This window comes from Mercenaria mercenaria, chromosome 5 (genome assembly GCF_021730395.1).
Source record: "Mercenaria mercenaria strain notata chromosome 5, MADL_Memer_1, whole genome shotgun sequence".
NCBI lineage: Eukaryota > Metazoa > Mollusca > Bivalvia > Venerida > Veneridae > Mercenaria > Mercenaria mercenaria.
The window spans coordinates 31,019,771-31,035,606 of NC_069365.1; the positions used below are offsets into that span (position 1 = coordinate 31,019,771).

Sequence of the window (15,836 nt, forward strand, 5' to 3'; positions counted from 1 at the left end):
AATGTCTTATTTATACAGATTAAAGTGCCTTACAGCACTGATGCCTTAGGACAATCAAAACATATTGTGTGATTTTCAACAAGAGTAATCAAGTTACACCTGCTTAAATTCTAAAAGTATATTTTAATTGCATTGCATGGTCCATCGGATTATAACTGTAGACAGGTTTAGATCCTGGTAGCTACTTATACCCCAGTCACACATACGGATAGCTACGTCTAGCCACGGATAGAAACGAATAAAACCGTATCGATCCGTCCCTGAGCCGTACGGATTGGTACGGATTGATACGGATTACTGCTTTAAGGTACGGCTCAGGTACGGATCAATACGGATTACTACGTTTCTTTCCGCTGTCAGACGTAGCTATCCGCGCCGTATGTGTGACTGGGGTATTACCGCTTTAATATCCAAGTTGCACCCGTTTCATATTTGACTGCACAAAGGCGATACCCTTTTCATAAGCTAAATTCGTTTGCATCGTGTTGGGAAGTGTGACGTCGTTAAAAAAACCGACACTATTTATGTCATATGATTGCTTTCTAACTGAAATGATGGAGAAAGGCCCAAATGCTCTCCTTGTATTATTTTAAGTTCGAATGGAAACTCGGATTTGCTCTTACTTTATTGTGGTAGAAGTCTAAATGCTGTAGAATATGTGACGCATGTTCATGAAGGCAAACCATTTCAATCTGATTATTAACACAAAGGTCAGAAGCCTCGGAAGTTTCACGAGTGCCGTGGCCATCAATAAATAAAAACACTGGTCTTTTTACATCACGTTCATTTATGGCAGGAACGAATACCTTCTCAAGCCAGTTGCAGAATAATTCTGAATCCATCCATCCCGATTCCGATCTACCCGCAATATCCTCTTCAAATCAATTCAAAGGATTGTATGGAAATCTTTGTCCGGAGTATACGATCATTAATGGTACGTGATGAACTGCGCTGACAGCAGCCAGAATGGTGAACTGGCTCTTAACACTGTTACTGAAATTATAAACAACTGGTGCTTCCCTAGGCCCTATTACCTGGCTACTTTTCATAGTCGGCATTATACAATCTCGAAGGGTCCTTCAAAAGGTCGGGGTCTTTCACTTCATTATCCACATCACTCAACAATTCTTAATTCTTCTGCTCTGAAAAAAGTCGGTTATGCCCCCACCTTATCTCCATACTTGAAATAGAATAGACCTTGTTGTGCAGGGTCGTCTTTGGTATCCCAAATTCTCTTGCAGCTCCTGACAAGCTCATGCTATTGCTTCTCACATTAGTTGTCGCCTCCTCTATCTAGCTTTATTTATTTGCTTAAAAACGATTGATATTTATAACTCTATACTTATTTTCGATAAATTGTTCCCGATATTGACTGTTAGGAATTAGCCACACATTGATTGACAAGTTTGTCTAATTCCGAACGGCCTATTTACTCTTTCAGTGTTTTTCATAAGGAGAAATGCAGCTATAACTCCCTTCTCACGGGACATTGTCAGCGATAAAAACCAATACTTCTAGACCCTTACATATTACTTACACCGAAATACAAAAACAGATAAGAACGACTTACCTGCAAGCTGTCGTATAAATTATGGTCTGTTATTTTGACAATACGCGCCACAAAACTTCACATTCGTTGCAAAAAAGTACGGAATGTGATTATTATTATTATTATTATACCACATTTATATAGCACTCTTTTCATGCACTTGTACACGTTCAAAAGTGCTTTACAGAATAAATTGCAAAAATACAAACAAATACGTATACAAAGATAATGCATTCCACATTAACAAAAATCATGAATGAAAACAAGTATAATTTAAAAAAAAAAAAAAACAAGATAAAAAAAAAAATAAATGTATCGGTCCGTTAACAAAATATTGTACAAAGAAGTGGGTTTTGAGCAGGCTTTTGAAAGCAGCTAGCGTGTCAGCTTCCCTGATCTTGACAGGAAGAGAGTTCCAAAGCTTTGGAGCAGTGCACGAAAAGCTGCGATTGCCATACATCATGGTATTAGATTTTGGCATAACCAGTGACAGCGTGTCTTGCGATCTTAGGGTCCTGACCGGTTTATACACTTCTAGCATATCCCTAATATAGGCAGGGGACTGATTGTGTAACGCCTTAAAGGTGTGGGTCAGAACCTTGTACTGCACCCTGTATTTCACTGGCAACCAGTGAAGCTCCTTCAGAACCGGTGTTATATGATTGCGACGGGGCGTCTTAGTGATTACGCGAGCTGCAGTGTTCTGGACATGTTGCAACTTGTTAAGTGTGCTGTTTGGTATACCACTTAACAAGGCATTACAGTAGTCTAACCGTGAAGTAACCAGGCTGTTTATAAGGGTTTTTGTGGCATCACTGGTAAGATACCGTCTGATGTGACCTATTCTGCGAAGTTGTGCATATCCAGCCCGGCACACCGAGTTGACTTGTTGTTCCATATCCATACCGCTGTCAAATACTGCTCCAAGATTCCTAACACATTTCGTGGATTTTATCACAGAATCACCGACCTTCACAGAAACGTCATCAATGTACTTGGAGTTACGCTTTGATGTCAATAGCATTACCTCAGTTTTGTCAGCATTGAGCTTCAGCATGTTGGAATTCATCCACGAGACAATTTCAGTCAGACAGCTCTCAATGCGGCGCAAAGCTTCACTTCTGGCCACAGCCTCTATCGGCTTAAAAGATAGGTATAATTGAGAGTATCTGTGATGATGTCACTTATGTGACGTCATGGATTAGATGGTGCCTCTTAAGAATAAAAAAATGTGTTCGGAATTATCCCCCATTCAGGATTACCCACATCCACTCATGTTCGTGATATCATTGTATGGAACCATTAACAAGACAATAAAATCGTCGCGTTTAAAAGTTCTTTTACGATAATATTTTTAAATGTATGATGGAATCTTTCTGCCACGAGGTGATACTTAAAAATTATCTTGATACAGCAAAGATTTTTTTGAAAAGATTTTCTCAATAGTGGAAGGTTTCCTGGAAATATTATTGCGATAATTTACATTATTTTCTCGATACCTTTTGTGAGCCACTGGTACTACTCGTATACATCTTTTACAAAAAAATGTAAAGCAAAAAAATACACTCAGTCATAAAGGATAAATATTTAGTTATTACGCATGAATAAAATATGGACGACATTAATTATGATGAAAAGTGTATATAGAGCAGTAAAGTTGAAATTGTAGCCTTATCTTATCTGTGGCACGCACCATTTGACACTGCTGTTCTTATTAAACCATCTTAATACATCTGTGAAAAAAAAACTGTTTTTGTAGTAGACAAAATTATTCTCAATAAGGATAAAACTATAGGATAAGCAGGTATGTATGAATAGGTATTGGCTAGGTTGAACAAAAAGTAATGCTGAAAGAAGTCTTTGGGCTTTCTTCCACCATACAGTAGACCTGGATTTTGTCAGTGTATTCGACGATATCAGACTTCCCAACACGATACAGGTCAATGAAACTAGAGCAACTTGGATATTTGACTAAGTGGTAAATAGTCACTTCGGTCTAAACCTGTCTATGGAAACGTGTCCGCAGGTTTGACTTGATGACTGTTTGTTGAAAATCGAACAAAACGTTTTGATTGGCCTGGGGCATCAGTGCACTAAACACTCCCTTATGAGATAGACATGCATATCATTATAACAACTGATAATAAACATGAATAAGGTTATCCTATAGCTACGATTATGGATACTTTTATTTTATATGCTAGCCGATATTTCAGTTATTCATGTGTAACAAAATTAAAAGGTCTGAATATCCTGTTGATTCTTTTTTTCAATATTATAACTTTTCTATAAAATGTTACATAAACTAATATACAAAAAACCCTTTCAATTTGAATACATTTCTACAGAGAATATATATAATTTTTTATTATTTATTCAAGGTGAGAAGAATGAAGCACTGCTAGATGCACTTTGTTGGAATATGCATTTACAGTTATTGTTTACCTTTTGAATGCGTATTTGATGTAATGATTTTCAGCTTCATATTCACAAAAACACACCTATTTTCAGCGTTCCAAAATGAAGGCTGTCTACATTTTCCTCACTATTTCAACAGTTGTGTTCGCAGGAAAACACCAGAAAAGACTGATTGATCCAGTGAAAAATGGATACGAAGGTAATACAGGTTTCTCATATAATACCAAACAGCTATTTTTTTGTAAAACTGGATTTCTTGCATTTCAAACTGCAATTTTACTTCTATGTTTTATTAATTGTAGATTACATGCTACCAATTCAGTTCCTTCTTTATTTCATTTAAACAATGAAATATTGAGACCTCATTTTCAATATTTTAGAGCATTTCAATGATATGTAAACTATATATTGTCATTTAGTATGGCATGTCTTCTTATCAAAAATAGAAAAATATTGACATGTTATGTTAAATATAAAAAAAATATTCAGTTCTGAAAAAGATCACCCTCTAAAAATGCTCCCACGATAATAGCCGTTTAGTAATTACGCGCATGTAGACATTTTTCAAAGATTAAAACTGATACCTGTAAATTCACAATGAAAATGGTCTAGATCTTTTCTCAATACAATAAGCAATAAAACTAAGCCACACCCTCATATGACTCATTATACCAGATTTCAACAACAGCATGGAACTTCATTTTAGACTACTTCACAGTCATGTAACACTGAGTAGTCATTTCCTGTTTGGTGTTATCATTCCTTGTAAACGATTATACCCGTATCTGAAATAACGCACAGAGCGCCACCTGGCGTCTTCCTCCACCATCAAAAGCTGAAAAGTCGCAATATCACCTGTTGTATCGGAGGTGAGGTTAATTAAAAATTACATCTAACACGTAGTTGTCAAAATTAGCTGTGAACAATTCATGTTATGAAGATATTTATTTGCGCTTATTTTACAGCATTTCATTTTGTACTCAGCATTTACGTATTTCAGCCCGGTGCGCAGAAATCCTAGCTTTGAATGAAAACCACTGCGGTATAGCTGGATTATGGACAAATCAGTTGAAATCTGTCATGGAATTCACGTGTAAAGATGGTCATCTCAATGGTCGTTACAATACAGCAGTTGGAGTAGCAGATGATTACTACAATTTAACCGGAAAGTATACTATGTCTGGTCCAAATGGTGCTGACTGTGTCATGGGATGGGTCGTTACCTACAACAACAAGGTTTTAGGAAATTCCAACTCAACGTGTGCGTGGTCGGGCATACATTATGCAAATGAGCATATTATTAGGACCCACTGGGTACTTACCCATTGGCATCCATTGGCAGACTCTTGGCAGACAACAACTATCAACCATGACGACTTTGTCAGCTTGTGTTAATACGGTATGTACGTAAAGGTAAAGTTAGTTAATAACTTTACATAGTTGATCTAAAGATAGTATGTTCAACCGCACAATGTAATTTAAATACAATTTATGAATGAATCTGATAAAATTAGAAGAAAATTAACCTTCATTTAATGAGTGGGCTTTGTGAGTAATAAATGGTCCTCTGTTTACTAAACACATTTTCTAAATTAAAAACAAATGATGATTTTGAGAAAACTCAAACCTGTTGCAGGTAAAGTGTCAACAATACCATGAGCAATTTCGGTATAAGAGACAAAATTAAACGAACTTTGTAAATACAACACAATATGTCTCAACATTTTGTGCATTCTAGTATTGATGATTGATTGTCAATAGAGCCAACTTACTGCGTTTTACAATATCGAACAAAACAATGTTAAATCAAAGAGCTAATACTTCTTTGATTAAATGAACAGATGAGCATTAATGCCAGTTTTGTGTTTTCTATCAATTCGATATTTTGAGATAGTTACTCGAAATCTCGTCTTCCTAACTCTAAATTTCGAGAAACCTGATTGGAAATTTCGACTAAGAAGCCAAATAGTTCAAGTTGCGTTAGATAAAATCTTACTTGAGGTAAATTTCTTCTTTATTTGCAAAATTTTAACGACTGTCAATATGTTAATGGCTTGGCTTGGCTACGGTCTTCTCCTAACACCTGAGCTTGGAAGTAATTTTATTGAATTTGAGACAGAAAATAATGTAAGGTGGAAACATAAATCTGCACTTTATATAATATGGTATGTGTAGCTTCTAGAAATATTTGTAGCTTCTAGAGACTTGAGCAAGGGTCAAAAAGTCCCAAAATTTAACTACCTAGAGATTTGTCTCGTACGTTTTCGCATACACATATATCGCTTAAATCAAGATTATGCTGAAACGAATGCATTAGGTTTGCAAAATAAACATGATTTTGTTTATTAGTAAGCTATTGTATTAAATGAGTAAAATTGATAAATCATTTAGATAATGATTTCAATGATATATGATCAAAAGCGACAAAAGACAAATCGATATGTATTTAAGATTTACGTAGTATTCATACATGTGCGACTAATCTTGGAGGTACTCCAGATTAAATTTCGACATACTAAGTCATAATTTCGAGTTACGTATCTCCCAAATTTGCGTTAGTAAATAACTCTTACTCTGCTCTACTTTCTTCTCCAAAGCAATGTTAGGAGACGTTAATCTTGACCCTGCTAAATGGTTTATATTTCTAATTGGACAGTATCATTTATTATCCGAAGAATTTACTGAATGAATAGCGAACAGTGCAGACCCGGACTGCACTGGTCGCAAAGGCAAAATCAACTGCCGGCAGCAGACTAAAGGTTAACTGAAAAAGATGAATATGCTTTCGTCAAAGGAGTATTAATATCTGTTCAATATTTCTTTATATTTCAGGACAGACACAACCAGAAATTTACAAACATATCAGTGAAAATAGAAGGAAAACAGTTTGCATTGATTTTGTATTGTAAAAATAAACAATAAAAGTTTTATTTCACACAGACTCTTAGTTGGCCAGACAAATTGTATAACATTGTAGAAAAAAATGTGTGCTCTATAATTTTTAATCCTTTTTTGAAAATCATATTTTATTATGTAAGATACCACATGTTGAAACATGTTACCGACTAGACTTTTACATGGATATTTTACAAATGTTTGTGCAGATGTGATGAGTTGCTACTCTAAAGGATAGGGATCGGAGTAAAAGGTTGGACATTCATGATTACTATTAAGCCAATAAATATAAATTAAACAAAACATAATATTGAAAAACTATAAGGTAAGCTTTCTGTTGCAACAATTGTTGTTTAAAGCATACCAGTCGTAATTCTTTATCATTTTTGTCCATTATATTTATAGGTTATCAGCTTTGTATCGGGAAATATGCACGAGTTCTGCAGCGGAAAATGTGCGCGACATTCTCCAGCCAAAGAACGAGTGCATATTTCCCGATGCAAAGATAGTAAATTTTTGTATTACATACATATCTTCACTTGTAAATTTTATGTAAATATTATGAATTTGTTCAATACGCTGAAAAGAATGACAATACTGAACTAAATAAAAGAATTAATGCAACAACAATCACGCACCCGATATGAAATCCAGGCGTCAGTGTATGGAAAATTATTGAGGCTTCCGGTTCCATTGTAATTTAACGGGAAATTGAAAAGAATATTTAATAATGTAATTTTTCTATATCGTCCTAAAACAAGAACGGTTTTACTGTTACTTTAACTCGCTGCAACATATTGTACGAATTGTGATGTAAATATAGGGATATTCAATTATTTTTGTGTTATAATATTTGCAGAATCCCGATGGATTCTACTGATGTTATAACATGAAACAATTATGTGTAAACGCTGTTCTATAGCTAGCATAAAACGTGAACTGTTTAAGCCGATTTCAGTATCTTATCGGGAGCTTTAAATCAATTTGATCTCTATTCGAGTCGCTCTGAGTGTACTGTTTAAGAGTTGCTAGTATGATGCCATTCCGATGTACAAGTAAAGTCACCACATAACATTTCGATAACCGAACCGTTATCAGTTGTGAGAGCTACTGTTTGTAAGACATTAACAAAGGATTTTTTATTTTATTGTGTTGTACTGAATTACGTAGAGTGCGTAAATGTAAGTACATGCTGAATACAATCAGTAATTATTGTGACTTACACGTCAGAATTAATAAATTGTGATTACCACGTACCGGAAACATATAAGTGTCGTTTCCCATTTGCAGGTTTAGTGGACCTCTAGTCACGATTTCTGATTGCATTCAGCATGTACTTACATTTACGCACATATCAAGTTAATTCAACACAATAAAATAAATCATCCTTTGTTTAATTGTCTTATGAAATGCTATCTTGCAAATATAAAATGTCACAATTGAAATTGGCTCGGCTATCAAAATGTTATGTGATGAATTTCCTTATACATTGGAATGGTATCATACTAGTAACTCTAATGCAGTACAGTGTGATCCGAACAGAGACCACATTGTTTTAAAGTTTCCCGTAAGATACTGAAATCAGCTTAAACAAGAAAAAGTCGGCAACAAAAGATTCTCGCACTTGTGAATTGCAATCATAAGTAAGAATAAATAATTCTAAAGCTTGTACTGATTTTTACAAAAAAAATCGTTGGAAAAGAGGCTGAGCAGGGCTTGAACTATTTATCGTCGTATTAAGCGTTCAATAACTTTTTACGGCGCTAGGTACAGACTCGGAGTCGAGGGGAGATAATTAGAGTGGTGTATTGAGTAGAATTATCATAATTTCGGCCTTTCGGAATTATTCAAATGCTCTGATGACGTTTTATAATTAGTACTGAAATTATTGAAGACCTAACATAAAATATCGGGAATGTAAAATGACTTGCCTGTCTGATAACCAACTTCAAATTTCATGCAAATATTCTATGTCCCACGCTCAATGCAAGATGATAGTTTGTTTAGAACTGATGAGCAGTGTCTTGTCACTATGGGTAACTTATCAAAGATTGTAAATAAAATCAGGCGGAGGAATGATAAGTTACTCAATCCATTGGAAAACAAAGTACAGCCGAACATCGGATAACTAGAACAATAATTCTTGATGTACATTCTGTCGTCTGCAAAAGAAAATAGTTGAATTAAATTCATGGCATTAGACTGACATCAATTTCAGTTTTTTGCAAGTTATGTTATATCACTTTCAATTGGGGTTCCCTAAAATAGTATCCAGATTCAGCGGACTACAGAACTGATCATCTGTCAGTGAACTCCAAGTAGTACCATGTTGTGTGGAATATTCTATCATGACATTAGAAAATGTGCGAGTTAATTAGATTACAATTATATCTCCAGAACGCGACGTATTATGCAATTTGATATGAATACATTGAAATACTACTTTTGATCATTTTTATGGATACAACTCAGATATTTTCTCAACAACATTGCACGCAACTATGCCCTTGACTTTGTTATATTTGAAATATCTCACGCAGATATATATTGTTCGCTAATACTGTCAAATTGTGATTACAATATCGTTATACTTGCTGGAGTTTTAATATTACTATAGTTATTTTGTCTAACAATATCACAGGAGTATGATATGATTACTAATTAGGTTTTATTTGTTCCTAAAATACATACCTTTAACCAACGAAATCAGAATTGTATTGATTGCTTCAAATAGATAGGATATGACAAGGTCATACTGATGTTGGATTTCTTTTAAGGTAGTTGCCTAACCTTAGAATAATAATATCTGTCATGTGTTTACAAATCGGATAGAAATATCAGTCCCGAGGGCAGCTGTGCATTGGGCCGATATTTTTTCTTTTATATCTTTACAAATCAGCTTTTTAATCTGACAGATTATTTTTCTTGCATCATACCGTATTTTACAAACAACTGGACAAATAAAGCCAACAGAAATACTTTCTTTGTATCACTCTTTCTTATAGTAGAGTATGTACACATGGCACGGGAAATTAACATCCGTAAGCAGAAGCGAGGTCATGACGTTTCAATGACGCACAATAACAAAATTCCACTTTAGTTTTATCATTTGTAGCGTAACGGTATGTTCTTACCGAAAAATTGTGGCCCGACCCATTTGCTTCTTTTCTTGGTTGTACATGTACATTTTTGATGTTTGTTATTACAAGATTTAGCTTACCAAAAGGTTCCTTCTAGCACATATAAAATATTCTTTTTAAGGGATATTGTTTTAGCATAATGTTACAAATGTTTAATAATGCATTGAAAAAAATATGTTTTGTCATTTTTTGTGCAAACTTAATTAGATCTATTTAAGAACTAACCCAAGTATTAACAGTTTTATCATAACCCAAAGCTGTTTTTTTTTTAATATAAGCAAGTGCAGTACATATTATGCTATTGGAAGCATTTGTCTTGCAGTCTGTAGCTCTCTATTTCACTTCCGGATATTTTGATCACGCGACTACACCAGCAAGTACCCACACACTTAACACAAATAAATTTCGTACATGCATGCGTTTACGATTCGAAAAACAAATCAGGAAGTAAAAAAGTACGCAAAAGAAATGACTTGCAAATTTGAAACGTTAGAAGCTAAAGGAATCACGTGACCAGGGACAATCTTTTTACGTATTTTTTGACGGGAGTCTATTTTTACATGATGCATATTCATTTAATTAATCTCGATTCTTTACTATGATATATTCAATCGAGGAGTTACATGATTTAAACTTTATTATTGTGTCTTCTTAAAAGACTGGAATAAAGATTGATTATGCGTAACCACATATTGGGCTAGAGGCTATCTGTAATGAATATGCATGAGTCCAAGATGGCGGCGCCCTACGGGAAATCGGATTCCTTTGACGATACCCTTGTATCCATTACATGCTCAGTCAAGTGTGACATGTTCACCATAAGTGTTCCTTCTCTTGAGAAGGAACAATAAATGTAAATAGTAATAAGCAATATAATATGATTAAACTAATCTTACCGAAAAATAACGTATTTTGAATCGAGAAATACACTATAAGGAACGGACAAGAAACTATCAAGGTATCTGATTGTTTCGTATTTTACATAATATATAACCAGCACGAGAGTCATCTGGCATGGAGGTGTCCGATGTTGTTTTTTTTTTTCGGCATTGGTAAAATCACCGGAAACACCAGTCCGGTGAGCAAGAAAAGATAAACGAATAACGTTCATGTCATGAAATCTGTGATTTAAGACTTCATATTAGAAACTCGTTCGGCAGGTATGAAAATGTCTCTTAGTGCAAAACGGTGCTTTGAAATATAAATGATCTCACCCTACTTCAATAATCGTTGTGTAAACCACCAAAAAGATTTGAAGAACTCCCCTTTATTGATATTGCTGTTTCTGCCAAAGAAATGCCCTCATTCTTTTGAAGAAGCTGCAAGGAAAACTGAAAATAGTTTCTTACGTTAAGGCTTTCAGTAGTACCTACAAATATACAATACAAACGATCAGTGCAAAAATATGTGTAACTGTACAGAAATTGATCAAGAATGAAATAAAGCACATTCATACAGCTAAATTACCACAAAATAGCTATATATGATTATAATTATTATTAATATTACATACACTTTACAATGCTATATAATTGAATAATTGAGATAGATTATTATTGTAACTAATATTTAGAGTACATACACTTTACAATGCTATATAATCATACTTTGAACTTGATTACATTTATTTTACCCATACGTAAATGAACTTTGAATTTGATTATATAGATAGATAGATAGATTTAGATAGATTTATTTCGGTAAGGAGTGCACATACATGGACACTTAAAAACAACATGTATAGTAATTACAACATAATAACATAATGCATACATGAAATTAAAAATAGCCATGACAGGCACACCGTCACCAAGGATTACACAAAAAAGAGAAAACTCTTATTTCCATTGTGGTCCTTTGTGTTGGTGGCATGACATAGAGAGGCATAACAGAGTTTACAGAATTATGTGACTATATGGAAATTGAAGTATGTGACTAGATGGAAATTACACGGCTATATCAAATAAAGAATTATGTGACTAGATGGAAATTGCACAACTATATCAAAAAGTAAAATGCGAGCTTAAATTAAAATGTACATACATCGAAGGCCATAAGAATAGTTATTAAAACACATTAAATAGTTATTAAACACATTAAAGTAATTATGCTAAACTGTCTAGTAAATAATTCTTTACTAACGTTTTAAAAACAGGTAATTTCTCAGTCTGTGCTATACTAGCAGGCAACTTATTCCATAGGGAAATACCAGAAAAGAAAAAGGACTTTAACCCAAAACCTTTGACCTTTGGAACAGCAAAAGCACCTTTGTGACTTAACCTTGTCCTATATGAATGAACAGTATCCTGTGGGATAAAATTGTCTCCCATGTAGTCCGGGGCTAACCCATTTTTTTATCTTAAAAACATGACACAGGATAATCTGGTCTACACGTTTGTTGACTGGTAACCAGTTGAGCGATTTAAAGTGCTCTGGGCCAATGTGCGACCTAGCATCAAGGTCCAGAACAAACCTCATTAACTTATTCTGTGTGGTTTGGAGCTTGGATTTAAGTAACTGAGTCAGACTATGGTACCATATAGAACAGGCGTAATCAAAATGACATTGGATTAGGCCATGACAAGAAGTTTCTTGGTGTGTTGAGTAAGATAACGTTTCTTCCGATATAGATATTTTAACCTTGCGTTAGCCTTTTTTAATATGGAGCGAGCCATTGAATCGAAAGATAGGGTCTGATCAAGGGATGCACCAAGATATTTGACAGTAGAAGTCGGTTCAATAGTTGTACCATTACATGTAATATCAAGAGTTGGATTTGACCTTATTCTATGTTTAGATCCAAATAAGATTGACTCAGTTTTACCTAAATGAAGTGACAACTTATTATCTACCAACCATTGACTGACAAGATGCAGGTCATCTTTCAAAGATTTTTCTACAGATGACTTACATTTACCTGAAACAAGTATACCAGAATCATCTGCATATAACAAAATCTTGTTTTTAACCACAGCTGATATATCGTTGACGTAAATTAAAAATAAAAGAGGGCCTAGTATGGACCCCTGTGGAACTCCACATGTAATGGGAGCAGAAGCAGAATGAGTACCAGAGACATCCACCAGCTGTTGTCTTCCTGAAAGATATGACTGAAACCATCTTAAAATGTCATCACCAAGTCCCGCTGAACGAAGCTTCATAAGAAGAATGGAATGGTCTACTGTGTCGAAAGCCTTTTGGAGATCTAACAGAATCATACCTACTATATGACCTTTATCCATCTCCATCCTTAAATAATCTGTTAAATGAATTAGACATGTGTCTGTTGAGAAACCACTTCTGAACCCAGACTGAAATTTGTACAATAATTTGTTTACCTTGAAGTATGATTCAACTTGGTCGTATACAACCCTTTCATAAATCTTGGATACAATACTCAGAATTGAAACTGGGCGATAGTTACCTACAGAAGTTTTGTCATTCTTCTTAAAAATGGGAACAACCCTGGCTAATTTGAGATCATCTGGTACCACACCTTGAATGAGGGACAAATTTATGACATGAGCAAGAGGTTCAGCAATAATGCAAGCTCCATCTTTTACAAAACGGGAAGGTATACCATCTAAACCTGTAGCTTTACTAGCACCTAGCTGAGTTAAGTATTTCAATACCTGATTTTCAGAAACTAGTGAAAAAGAGTAGTTATTCAAAAGCACACCTAAACTGGCATAAAATTTTGTCACAAAAGATTTACCAAACTTATTAACCCTAGCCGGCAATTTTTCAACAAGTTTTGAGGCAACTGAAGTGTAGAATGTATTGAAAGAGTCAGCAATAGTTTCCTTATCAAAACAAATATTACCATCAATATTCAGACATATGTTGGAGCTTGAAGAAGATAACCCTTTCTTAGAAGGTAAGCCAAGATTTTTAAGGATAGCCCACAGTGATTTGGAATCATTTTTATTTTCTTCAAGACTCTCGGTAAAAAAGCTTCTCTTTGCCGAATCAATCAAATACTGTGTTTTGTTACGTAAAGATTTAAAAGTACAATAGTTCTCATCACTTCTGACTTTTCTATATTGCTTAAAAGCTAAATCTCTCTGGTTTATTGCATCTAATATATTAGCATCCATCCATGGCTCTGTTCTTTGTTTGATACGCAGTTGCTTAACTGGTGCAATGTTGTTAACAACGGACATAAAAATGTTCTTAAACTGATCCCAAGCTTCAGATGCATTGTCACAAGAAATAATACTCTTCCAATCCACAGCTAACAAGTTTGCTTGAAAATCTTCACTACTATAGTTTTTCATGGAACGTGTTGTAATGTTATTATGCGATCCGATGAACACTTTTGAAACCTTTCGCGTACAAAATATCATGTTGTGATCACTAAAACTGGTTTCTATGACTCCAGATTGAGAAATATTTTTTCGGGTCTGACACTAATATCAAATCTATCATAGAAGATGTTAAATTACTTATCCTTGTACAATCAGTTATCAGCTGTGTGAAATTAAACATATCAATAAAAGAACTAAAAGCTGAAAGTAGAGAACACGATTTTGAAGAATTACAGACGTCAGTATTAAAATCTCCCAATAAAATTGTTTCATACTCAGAAAAATGACTAGATGATGAACACACACTGTCTAAAATACTATAAAAGGTTGATTGATGAGGTGGTCTATAAATAACTCCACAGAGAATAGGTTTGGATTTTGGCAATAGCACTTCCAGCCAAGTTGCTTCAAGATCTTCATGGTCTAAATCGCTGCGCTTGTTAAAAGCAAAATCTTTTCTTACATAGACAAGTACACCGCCGCCTTGTCGATTTCTATCTTTTCGCTGAACTAAATAGTTATCAATAAAAATTTCTGCATCCGGCACCGTGTCGTCCAGCCAAGTTTCTGTTATACATATGCACGCTGCTTTTGTTTGGCGTGAAATAATCCGAATTTCCTCCAATTTGGGAAGAAGGCTTCGCACATTAATATGAATGAAATGAAGGCCACGTTTTTTAAAAGCCTTGTAACTGTCAAAAATATCACTATCATCTGCAGGTCCTGGGCAAGGATGAACATCGCCACATAGGAGTAAACAAATGGATAAAAAGCTACCATGTCTCTTTAAGGAATAGCACGACTGAGTGGTCTGTTTCGTGTGATTGACATGCAAACTGATAAAATGGTGATAAAATGTAAGTTGACCATAAGAAACTGGTGATATTTCAACAGTGTCCGAAATCCAAGTGACATCCGAATACTGGTACACTTCATATTTATATGAATTGTCTTCTTCGAAGAAACGTAGCAGATAAAAAGACAACAATAAAAACGTCTTTAGCAGATCCATTTTATACCTGTAACTTTCATTTGAAGTGGGAAAACTTCCTTGTTGAATTAATGAATTTCTTAGAAATGTAAACAAATGCCTCTCTAGGTTACACACCACCAAAAAAAAAAAAAAAAAAAAAAAAAAAATTCGGTCTTTACATTTCCAGCCGAAATTGAAGTTGGTTCAAGGGAGCGTGCAAGCGGTGCATACCGGATGTCTGCCTATTACTTTTCCAAAATGGCTGGAGAATTACCCTTGACTTTTGCAAAACCTACATTATTTTGCACAGCTCTTTATTGGATAGCTCGGCTAAATGGTGTGCGGCAATTTTTTATCACGTATTCAATCATTCTATTGAATACCGTCAATATACAGGGACCTTAGATGTTAATTGTCATCATTTTTAAGGTTCCATATACTATAATGTCCTCCCGGTCACTCGATCGTTTCGGGACCTCCGTGGCGAGTGGTTAACGTCGCTGACTTCGAATCATTTGCTTTTAACTGATGTGTGTTTGAGCCTCAATTGGAAT

At 34.7% G+C, this 15,836-nt stretch overlaps 1 protein-coding gene across 1 annotated transcript; it reads left to right on the forward strand.

Annotated features, from left to right (window-relative positions):
• The first annotated feature begins 3,224 nt into the window (after nt 1-3,224).
• LOC123532519 (streptavidin-V2-like) lies at nt 3,225-6,902 on the forward strand. Its single transcript, XM_053543076.1, has 4 exons — nt 3,225-3,353; nt 4,061-4,166; nt 4,968-5,366; nt 6,800-6,902. Exons 2-3 carry the CDS (start codon nt 4,070-4,072, stop codon nt 5,360-5,362), a joined length of 492 nt encoding a protein of 163 aa, XP_053399051.1. The 5' UTR covers nt 3,225-3,353; nt 4,061-4,069; the 3' UTR covers nt 5,363-5,366; nt 6,800-6,902.
• The last annotated feature ends 8,934 nt before the right edge of the window (nt 6,903-15,836 follow it).

Bases quoted from the DNA above. Each gene is read 5' to 3' on its own strand.
- LOC123532519 (XM_053543076.1), top strand. From the start codon at position 4,070: ATGAAGGCTGTCTACATTTTCCTCACTATTTCAACAGTTGTGTTCGCA. The intron at 4,167-4,967 runs GTAATACAGGTT...TACGTATTTCAG, and splicing joins AGTGAAAAATGGATACGAAG to CCCGGTGCGCAGAAATCCTA.